Below are 11,368 nucleotides of genomic sequence, written 5' to 3'. Positions count from 1 at the left end.
GGCCCACGGGCCCCGCACAGGGGAACCGGCCCACGGGCCCCGCACAGGGGAACCGGCCCACGGGCCCCGCACAGGGGAACCGGCCCACGGGCCCCACTATATTAATAGACAGCAGCTGACCACAAAAGGCCCTACAATAGACATTTGCATTTACTTGGGCACTGCATGTGATAACAGTATTGACTTATCGATAATGATCCCTACAATAGCCAGGGGGATCACAAGTACACAATACACCACATACAATATTTATTAGGAGGTCCTTACAATGCAGGGCAATGTGGCTGCTTGCAGAAATAGAGATTGCAGACTTATACGAGAAGTTTAGAGCATTGTGAGGCCTCCTTTAACCCAGGATATACACTGACCCATAGCACGGTGGGGGCCTAAATTCCTCTCGGTCATAAAACATCTTCCCTTCACCCTCAATAAGAAAAACAACCATCATAACATTCCTAAGGCTCGCCTCTACCAACACAGGCCCGCACCGGTCACCAAGCCGGTTGGACCGCGCGGATGTTTACCGATTCGCCCCAAACCTCTCTCCCACAAACGCCATCACTTACGTGATTTCAATGGATTAGAAGGCCGGAAAAGGGCGGAAGAAGACTTATATACTCGGCCAAATATCGCGAGAGTATGTGCAACGCTAATACGATAAAGGACCAATAAGGTATTAGGAACGAGGGTGGGTGGTACTTAAGAGGCCCGAGCACGAGTTCCTAGCTATATAAGGAGTTGTCACGTGAGCGCGCGCTCTTTTTCTTCACAGACGTACGAAGGTAAGTTGGTTATGAGGAGAGAATGAGGTGTGAAAAAAATGAATCCTAAATGTTGTTTTTTTAGAGTTAAGTGTGAATGGTTTGTAATGTATTTATCTGTAATTGATCTGTCTAATATCAGGAATTTGTGTTGGGCGTGTTCGGTTTCCTCAAAAATGGTACCACAGATAGTGACATGCTGGGGGAGGGGGGTTCATGAGGTGGAAATGTAGTTTCATATATATATGTATATGTATATATGTATATATATATGTATATGTATATATGTATATATATATGTATATGTATATATATATGTATATATATATATATATATGTATATATATATATGTGTTTGTGTGTGTATATATATATATTGCTGTATCCAAGGGTGACAACGCTCCCCCATGCATTGTATCTGTGCATGATCTTGTTGTCACCCTTCCCTTTTCTGATTTCCCTTCATGTACTTTTCACAGGAAGGGATGAATTGTAGTTCATAGGCTGGGAAAGCAGATTAGCTACAGATTTTGATTCAATACACAGAAATAAGTATAAGGACATTGGATTGCTATTGATTAACTTTACCTGAATACCTGACCTTAAAATTAATGCATCTGCTACCTCTAAAGATTGTGATCTTCAATGTCTAATATTATTGGGTCCTAGTCATAGGAAGATAAGCGAGAACAACAAACCTATGTCTTCAGTCACCGTCCAATCACAGGCTGGGGGAGGGACAAGACCTGACCCTTTTGCTGAACCACAGTGGAGAAAGGAACAGGTCTCCTCTCTCTACCTAACGAGGCTTTTTGTTAGGGTTCAGATATACTTTAATCCTCCTTATCCCTGCAAAATTGCTGCATAATACCAAGAGTAGAAAATCATTAGAAAAACCTAAAACTTTGCAACCAGCAGGTAAGTGTTCTTCATTGAAGGGTTGCCACATGGGTTTGGAGCTACAGGAGCTTTAGCAAACCTTACAGCCTTTTGTTTACCCACGGCAGGGTACCAGGTTGTGATATATAATATGAATCCTTATATACGGAGAGAGTTTATTGGGGTTTGTTAAGTTATTATTAAACAGGTTTTAACCAACATATTACATTAAATTGGGGTTGCAAATGACAAAGACACAGGAGGAGTAGAGGACCAGGCCCGAAGAGCTTACAATCTAATTACTGGAAATGTTGCCATGTCCCATGCTGAGATGGGTAATAAAACGATGATGGTGTTTATAGTTGGGTCGTTGGTGGACTCCACTTGGCCTCGCATTGGGTGTTCCCTTGTGTGAGTGAAGCTGTACATTGGCCAGCACATGACTGTCCCAAGTTTTAGTCCCCGAGGGCCACCTATGGGAAAGTTGTCGTCTGACTTTGCAAACTTTTCTGAAACCTGTTAGAGAAATACCAAGAATATGTTTAGACCTGGGCCCCTTGAGGACTGGAGTTGGACAGCCCTCTTGGGGTTTTATTATAGTGGGGAACAAAAAGGATCGATCATTGATGGCGGCATAAGAAAATTACCACTGGTGTATTCTGTAGCCATTGGTAAGATCACTGTGCCTATATGAATATTGGAGTATTAAAGCTTATTACCCATAACCTTGTGTGTGCGCAATGAAACCCATACTCCAACATTTTGGCAAGCTTTGCTCCCTGATGGTATCCAAGGCTGCGTGCTAGCAGAAGTTTGGAGAATATATTAGTAAATGAGCCTGAGGGGCTTTAAAAATTAAAACAATTGTTTGTACAGAGGAGATATTTATATTGCCCTTTTATTCTTCTTTCAGGTCCCACATGGCAAGCTGGATGTCTGCAAGAGGAAGTCATGGAACGTGACCTAGTCCTTTTCTAACCATGGGAAAAACACCCCGATCTAAGCGACTTTGACCGTGGAACGATTGTTGGGGCCAGGCGTGCGGGTTGTAGTGTCACAAACGTCTGAGCTCCTGGGGTTTTCACGTACAACAGTCTGTAGGGTATACAGAGAGTGGTGCGAGATGCAGAAAACCTCCAGTAAACGGCAATTCTGTGGGAGGAAACCCCTGGTTAATAACACGGGTGAGAGGAGGTTGGCCGGGCTTCTTCAGGCTAACGGCGCGTGCACAACTGCACAAATAACCTCTCTTTACAACAGCACGGCCCAGAAGGGCATCTCTGAGCGCACTGCGCGCCGGACAATAAAGAGGATGGGATACAGATGGGTTCCACCCATGTCAACGATGGAGAACACTGCAGCTTCCTGACCTGAGGGTACCAGGGCTGGGGAGTTGAAGTAAGAAGCAAATACTGGGTACTAGGAATCTGTAAATATATTCCAAATATTGAAATGCAAAACATATTTATAAATCAATCCTAAACTGGTAAAGCTGTTCCTGATGGAAAATATATATATATATATTTAACCTTTTAGCACCTTGTAAAAACAGGAAATATCTTATTTTCTTAGATTGTAAGCTCTTCTGAGCAGGGTCCTCTCCTCCTGTTTCATTGTTTGCAACTATTTAATGTACAGCATTGTGTAATATGTTGGCGATATACTGTTTAATAGTAATTTAAAGTTTTAATGACATTCGTTAACCTAAGGCAGCACTAGGTCCCAGGTTCTAATCTCTGCCTGGACACTTATCAGCACAGTTTTTGTATGTTTTAATCAGTGTTTGCAAAGGTTTCCTCCCAGATCCCAAAAACATGCAGGTAGGTTAAACATTAGACTGTATTATTGACATGACTATGGTGGGGATATTAGATTGTGAGCCACTCTGAGGGACAGTTAGTGATATGACTATGGACATTAAAGCATTGTGTAATGTTGGCACTGTATACAAAAACCTCTTAATAACTGTCTGGATTTGTATTGGCAGCTACAGGCTTAGGTGACCGAGTGGGTATTGCGTCTGGTTCCTGATCGATAGTTCTTTAGTTTGTTCCCGAAGCCAGACCCCCAACTTCATATAGTTATAACACTTCTGAGCCTTGGCAGTAATGAAATTCCTGGTATGTTGTGTTCTTTAAATCAAGTCACTAGGCAGCTTTTCTCTTTTCTTAGACCTTTCCTGTCACTTTTACTGTCTTTCTCTTCCAAGTTCCGAGCTCTGCTCTCTGGTTCATTTCCTGTTCTTGACTGTTCTTTCAATGTTTTTCAATGGTAACTCATTCTGTCAGTGTTCCCCAAGGGTCAGTCCTTGGACTTGTTCTTTTCCTATTCCATTCTTTGACTTATAATGCTATCTATATACATATGAGCCAAATCTAACTTTCTACCGTGCTGCCTTGTCTCCCTCTCTCTTGTAAAAGATTTCATGCTGCCTGTCAGCAATTTCGTTATGGTTACTTATATTAAAAAAAAAAAAAAAACGACATATTCCCCCTCACCCCTTCAAAATATCCTGACTTTTCTTTATCTGTTATTAGCATGGTTACATGGCCCACCCTATAAGCACCTTTGTTTTTGTTCACTCCTTCCTTAGAACACTGTACAAAACTTTCAAAATACTTTCTTGTCCCCATGGACTACCAAACTCCCGGTACCTGCTCATCAATGATTTCTCAATTGAACTACTAAAACATCCTCCACTCTGGCAACCCTCTAACCAAACACTCACTTTATACAAAACAACTTGAATGCTGCAGTTAGAATTCTGTCTTTCTTCATTCCTTACACTTGCCACCTTTTTGCAGATCTGTACATTGGCTTCCAATTCACCTAAGAATCAAAATAATTCTACTGTGCTTTGCTTTTTAAATCTCTCCACAGCTTTTGTCCTACCTACATTTCTGATTAGACATGGAAATACTCTTAGCTGCTCTTTCTGACTCCACTAATGACTTTCTCACTTATCCTCAAGAGACGCTCTGTATCTGGAACCTTCTTTATAATCCTAATCTTGGTCCGGATTTCTACACATTTGAAAAAAAAACCTTAATTTATCCTCACCTTTTCAAATGTATTCACCCATCTTCATCTGCCTTTTAACCCATCAATTGAACATCATCTCCTATCCCCTTCCTATTGTGTAAAACTCCTGACGACTTAGATTGTAAGCTCTGTTGGGCAGGGTCCTCGCCTGTGTCATTGTACTTAACTATTATGCAGGTTTGTCATCTATTTATTGTACAGCACTATGTAATATGTTGGCACTTTATAAATAAAAGTTCTATAAATAAATCCAAATAGTCAATGGTTTTATGTTCATCTTTACAGCGCTGAGGTCAGGTGTTGAGAGTTCTTCACAATGAGTTCTTGATGCCCTAACATATTCTGAAAATTTGTGCAATAGTAACATTGTGCACCTGAATATTTAGTGGGCTTGCTTGTGAAAGATTATTTTTTGCACTTTTTAAATATCCCAGGTTAAGCAGCAGACCCAGGCTCAGTCAGCTGATTTTTTATTTTTTATTTTACACTGCCTGACCTCTTACCCATTGTTTGCTAGTTTTAGGTTCATACATAGATTATAAAATGTCATTAGCAGGGATATAAACTACAGGACTGGAACACTTTTCTTGGTTTCAGTTTGTGAGGTCCTGATAATTGTCAGATCATACAGGCCTTCACTCTTCCAGAATCTGCATATTCTGTATTTAATTGGCATCTCAGACACAAATGCTGCAAGCACATCACTATTCACACACTTTGGGAGCTGTGGTTTGCACATCTGGTATAACTAATCCAACTCTAACTCCATTTTAGCTTGTAAAGCTATTCAACTCCCTCATGGGCCAGAACTGAGGCTTTCTAGATGGTTTGTCTTCCTTTATACTTCATAGATAATAATATTATTTTGTGGCTTGTGAGCACTGTAGGGAATTGTAGTCACCAAATAAAAATTAATAATTCCTCCACTTGTGGCGCAAGGAATCGGTAAAAATCCTGAAGCTAAACGAGATGCACATTTTGTTGTGGTCATTGATGTATCTGGATCTCTAATTGACAACACCGCTGTTGAGCTCATAACACAAGGATGTCTTTAATTATAGGATTCTCTGACATTTTGGTAAAACTTAAAATAGACATTTTGTGGTTTTTTGCACTTTATTGAATGACTGGGCTTGGGAGAGTCTATGCGAAAGTGTTGCCTTTTTACCGTCATAGGAGTGGTCCTTGTAGTCCTCAACATGTAAAGGACAATGCCAGCCAAAGGTTAAAGAGGAAGTAAATCTAAACTCCCCAAACAATAAAAAAAAAACTCAATCCAGTACAGCTGTCGATCTGTCCGAAGGTTTCTTCCATCGGGGGTCCCACATTGTCCCAGTATTCGTCTTTGAGCCGGTCTGTTTTTGCAGGTTCTTTTAACTTCACCTGATGCAGGAATGCTCAGATATGCGCAGAAGGAGCAGCCAAGAGCCTTCCCAGATGTGTGACGTAGGGTTGCTCACCTACCTTACTTATTTATAGATTCCTCAACTAGATTCTTTGGGATCCACAAAGGCCTGTCTTAGTGTTTATTTGGTTATAGGACTATTTATAATAACCACACACCGCCCTTAAAAATCAGGGGACCCTTTCTTGATTTCTTCAAACTAGCAGAATCAAGCCACATAAGACCATATGTGTATATGTATGTGTGTGTGTGTGTGTGTGTGTGTGTGTGTGTATATATATATATATATATTCCTTTGATACATTGTCTTGAATATATATATCTTCTATTCAGCAAATTGTCTGTATACATTCATTTACTAATAATTTATGATGATCTAATTTTATATGGATAATTACCATGGTCATATAGCTGTTACTTTGTACTGTACCACTATGCCTTACAAATATTTCTATGTATATTTTGTTTACATTTCATTCAACTATAATATTAATTTTCACCAATGTTTATGAACGTAGATACATTACCTGCATGTGTAAAAATTAGTTGACGCTTCGCTACCCCTGAGGAAGCCTAATAGCGGGAAATGCATCAGGTAACAACGGTTGACAAAAACTTTTACCCTGTTCTATAAGTTTTAATACATATGGTTATAGATGTTGTATGTATAGCGCCCCCTATGGCCCAATTATTATTCTGTAGACCACAAGTTCCTATTGTGGCTTACTGGAACTAAGATGTCTTGTATTGTTAGTTTTGAGAACTCTCAATGATTCTCATTCACCCTCAGTACCCTTTTTTTGCCAAAAACCCTGCTTTCTTTTGTTCTTTATTTTCTAATGGAAGTATAATAAACTATACAGACTTCTCCGGATGACATGGAGGGGAAGTGGCCTCACAAGATTTGATTGAATCTCATTTGTAAATTGGCATTTTTTTTTAAGTTTTTTTTTAAGTTGTGTTAAGAGTTCTGTTGTCTCCTTTGAACAGTATGAACCATTTATGGCACAGAGCCATCTGGAAGCGATCATTCTCCTGGTGCTGACTCCCTGGGGTCCTGTGTGTGTTTTGGCTCCATAACAATACACTACAAGGTGAACAATGCAGCGGAGCTTTTTAGCCAATAAGCAGGCCGGTCTGTGCTCCAGCGTCAGAAGCCGATGTTGTAGAATAGCTGCTGACCAGCTGGAATAGTGTGGAATGGAACTCCCAGGGGTTGGTGGTCGGTCTGCACATGATCTGTAATGTGAACATGACCTGAATCTAGAAAGAGCAGAGCAGCAGATGGCTGTAGAAGAGGCAATGGTAAGTCCCAGCCTGTGGGGGTCTGTTCATGTTTCAGGGTTACTTATACAACTTAATTATGTTTCGTGGACTTGTAAAAATTTACTTCAGTGGATGGAAGGCTTAGGTGGTCGGCTATCTGCAGCACAGCTTGAGCCAAAGTTACCTACATACATAGTCAAGGTGTGTGTCTGGAACAACTTTACATCCAGGCAATTAGCATTCATTGGAATATGATTAACGCCATCATTACTGAAATGATAGTGGAACTAATAACGAGGGTGATTGTTGCAGAAAGAGACCGGTGATGTTTCTGCAGTAACTGCTTTTACCTGCTTGTTTGCTGCCCATTGCTGGATGCCAGGGAAACATGGAAATCCAGGCTTCCCTTGAATTAATAAATTCCTGCCCATTTTCATGGATGTTACTTCATCCTGGCATGGCCATAGATCATCTTCGGGTAATAGAGAAGATTATGGCACCCTATGGATTTAGTTCCCCTTTAAAGGTCAGCCTTATTATTATTAAACAGAATTTATATAACGGCAAGATATTACGGAGCGCTGTACATTAAATAGGGGTTGCAAATGACAGTGACACAGGAGGGGAAGAAAATCCTGCCCTGAAGAGCTTACAATCTATTAGATGGGGGAAGTAACACAATAGGAGGGGAGATATGGAATAGTGGGAAGTACTGAGGGTTTGCTCCTACTTTCTGCTCATTTAAAAGAGGACTCAAAACTAGGGATGAGAGAGATTTTAAAATTCGATCTCGCAGAGAATCGGGCCATTCTCACTTACTGAACATGTAAGCGAGAACGGCCTGTGTAAATTCGGCTGTCGAGATTAATTTTTTTGGGACCTGCAAGAGCAATCAGGGTCCTTGCAGCCCTGTAGTGTGTGTTCTTGGATAGAGATTCTCTATCCAAGAACACAGGAGTACCACGGCTGTGCTCATCATAAATGAATGCAGCCATGGGAATCATCCTGTGATGATTCCCACAGCTGCATTCATTGATGAGCACAGCTGCGGTACTCACATTGACAGGAGGAGTACCACAGCTGCATTCATGAGGGTTTGCCCTCATTTAACCTCTAGTGCCCAGGCATCGCACACGGGTGGAGTCCCGTGTGCGAATGCAGCCATGGGAATCATCCTGTAATGTTTTCCTCGACCTTCCGATTGGTCAGTGAAATCGATTCGCTGAAATTTCGTAAACCCATCTAAAGTTTGAGGAAGCTTTCACGAGAATGTCAGAGGCATTCTCACTTATCCCTACTCAAAACCCATTTTTTCAAACTTGCCTACCCATCTTCTTCTGAGTGCTCTTTTAAATGAGCAGAAAGTAGGAGCAAGCCAAATGGGACGAGGAAGACCATTCTAGAGAGTTGGGGCATCACTAGAAAAGTCTTGGAGCTGTGCGTGTGATGAGGTTATGAGAAAGGAAGTCATTAGTAGGTCACTGGAGGAGCGAAAAGAGCGGCTGGGGGGGGGCGTACTTTTCTATCAGGTCAGAAAGGTAAGTGGCCAAAAAACTGTGGAAAAATTTGAAGACAAAGCACAGGAGCTTAAATTTGATTCCAAGGTGAAATGGAAGCTTATTAAGCTCCATGTTGGCCATTGTACGAAGGTATTGATAATATAAAGGTATAGTACTACTACTCCAGTATTCTTAATCCAGCCTTTCATATTTTATTTGTATTTAGTGAAAGAACTGTTTTAGAAGCCTAATTCCAAATAAAATCCAGCCTGCCCAGTCCCAGTTACTCTGCCATTGTGCACGGCATAAAAGAGGTGATGATGGCTGTCAATCACAGCTCACACACTTTCTGCTGTTGTATGGCTGTGACTGGGGGATGAGGGCTTTGCTGGTAACTTTTAACAAAAGTTGTTGGAATGTGCAGATCACTAACAGCCATTTAAGCTACATATTTGATAAAGTAGATAATAAAAGTGCCAGAATGTTGGAATATTCAGTAATAGAGGATAGGAGTACTGTCATCAATTTCATATTAAAGCGAAGGAATAATATATTTTCCCGTGCTGAGTATTTTGTAGTTAAATGCTGGGGGGTCATTCACTTGCTGCAGGGCCTGGGAAAGTGTGTTCAAGGCTTTTTTAAGTTTATAGAATATTATCAGCAATGCTGGACCAAGGAGAAGGTGTGGAATATCACTGTGTGTGTAGTTTGTGTCCATTTAGCCAAAAGTGCATTTGTCAAATCAGGTACTGATGTTGGGTGAGAAGATCAGGCTTACTAAATTCCAATTCATTCCATTCAGGTGTTCAGTAGGGTTAAAGTTGGTTTGACGCAGGAGGAGGAGAGGACCCTGCTCCGAAGAGCTTACAATCTAGGCGGTGGAGTAGGTATCGCACAAAAGGAAGGGGATATGGATTTGAGTGCGCTTATAAATGAGCAAAAAGTAGGAGCAAGCCGAATAGGACGAGGAAGACCATTCTAAAGAGTACGGGCAGTTCAAAAGTCTTTGAACAGTGGGTGTGATGAGGTTATGAGTGAGGAAGTCATTAGTAGGTCTAATGCAGCATTTCTCAACGTTTTTTACTATGAGGAAACCAATAAAATAACTTTCAGCTCTTAAGTGAACCCCAGCTATAATTTCTATATTCACATCTCACAGTATATTACCATGGTGGTCAATGGTATGAATGCTTCTTACATAGCTGGCCAGTGGAAAGAATAAAAAGATCATTGGTATCTGTTAAACCAACCTGAGAGGTCCTAATTGCTAATGGCCCCGAGAATGTTCTGGAGGAACCCTGGATGAGAAACACTGATCTAGAATGTCTTAAATGCTCTAGCAATATCAAATACCCCTTCACTGGAAACATCTAAGCTCTAATTCATAGTAGACCTTTTGTCCGCATATTTGAAATTTGATTTGTCTAATCTCTTTTTCACCTAAAACTATATATTCATATACATAAAGGCTGTAATGTGTTTTTAGGTTGGTGGATACGATCTAGATATCTTTGCTGAAAATCCAGACGATGATCTTCTTTGCTCCATATGTCATGGTGTACTGCGGTGTCCGGTCATGGTATCCTGTGGTCACAACTTCTGCAGGAAATGTATCTTGCAATGGCTGAAGAGGTGAGATTTTTTTTAGACGTTTGGCTTAAATTTAATGTTTTACAAAGTCCTATCACAGCTTGGAAATGATTCTACTATTTCCTGGGTCATCTTGCTGCTTTTAAACAGAGGAAACAATACTGGTGGTGAGAGGTGAATGAAGAACAGCTGAGCCATGAAATAAATCTGCTAATCACCTTTCAGATTTTTATTGACTGTCCTGTAACAAATATGACTGCAAGGTCATAGCTACTGCACATTGTATGGCACAGGAATATACGGGTTGTTACTACTATCTCCATTGCTTGCATATATATTTCTGTGACTTTAGCTGGCTCATAATATGTTCAAATATTCAGCCATAAATATACATTCAGGGTATAAAGTTAAGTTTCAGCATTCTGCTGTTTTGGGGAATCTGGCAAAACTCTGGTATTTCCTTTTATTCCAGGCAACAGACCTGTCCCTGCTGTAGAACAGAGGTGAAGGGCAAATTGTTTGTGCAGATGCACAAGCTAAAGAAGAAAATCAACCGCCTGCAAGTCAAGGTAAGACAATAGTCTATCTCTGCCCCTCATGGGGAGGGTTTACTCTTCTTTATCCCCCTTCCCTAGGCCAGCAGACTTGTGTTACCTCCTTCTTATTCTAGCGCCACGTGGGAATAAAAAATCCAATAATGGAAAAACCACCAGAATATTCGGGGAGTCAAATGAGCTCAGTTTTGGGCACCTAATATTGCTGGACCTAGAACTGACTTACGGAAGCAACCCCAGATCATAACACTGCCTCACAGGTACCCCAGATCATAACACTGCCCCCACAGGCACCCCAGATCATAACACTGCCCCAACAGGTACCCCAGATCATAACTGCCCCCACAGGCACCCCAGATCATAACACTGCCC

At 41.0% G+C, this 11,368-nt stretch overlaps 1 protein-coding gene, 1 long non-coding RNA gene and 1 other non-coding gene across 4 annotated transcripts in view; all 3 read left to right on the top strand.

Annotated features, from left to right (window-relative positions):
- The window catches only part of LOC140335142 (uncharacterized), a 12,567-nt gene extending 7,636 nt beyond the window's left edge, over positions 1-4,931 (top strand). Inside the window, exon 4 of the long non-coding RNA XR_011921665.1 lies at positions 2,554-4,931. This is a non-coding gene — a long non-coding RNA (uncharacterized lncRNA). The remainder of the gene's footprint in view (positions 1-2,553) is intronic.
- On the top strand, positions 2,272-2,403 carry LOC140336157 (small nucleolar RNA ACA64). Its single transcript, XR_011921821.1, has one exon. It is a non-coding gene; the product is annotated as a small nucleolar RNA ACA64 (small nucleolar RNA).
- A 2,377-nt stretch (positions 4,932-7,308) lies between the features above and the next one.
- Positions 7,309-11,368, top strand: part of RNF151 (ring finger protein 151) — a 5,715-nt gene continuing 1,655 nt past the window's right edge. The window contains exons 1-3 of one of the 2 annotated variants that reach the window (XM_072416775.1): positions 7,309-7,392; positions 10,339-10,484; positions 10,915-11,011. In XM_072416775.1, the coding sequence (XP_072272876.1) occupies positions 7,372-7,392; positions 10,339-10,484; positions 10,915-11,011 (264 nt within the window). In that variant the 5' untranslated portion in view covers positions 7,309-7,371. Of the gene's footprint in view, positions 7,393-7,473; positions 7,555-10,338; positions 10,485-10,914; positions 11,012-11,368 lie in introns of those variants that run through there. The other variant, XM_072416774.1, reaches the window with a different exon arrangement.

The sequence above is a fragment of the Pyxicephalus adspersus genome, chromosome 7 (genome assembly GCF_032062135.1).
Source record: "Pyxicephalus adspersus chromosome 7, UCB_Pads_2.0, whole genome shotgun sequence".
NCBI classification, from domain to species: domain Eukaryota; kingdom Metazoa; phylum Chordata; class Amphibia; order Anura; family Pyxicephalidae; genus Pyxicephalus; species Pyxicephalus adspersus.
This window is presented reverse-complemented; position numbering and strand designations above follow the sequence as displayed.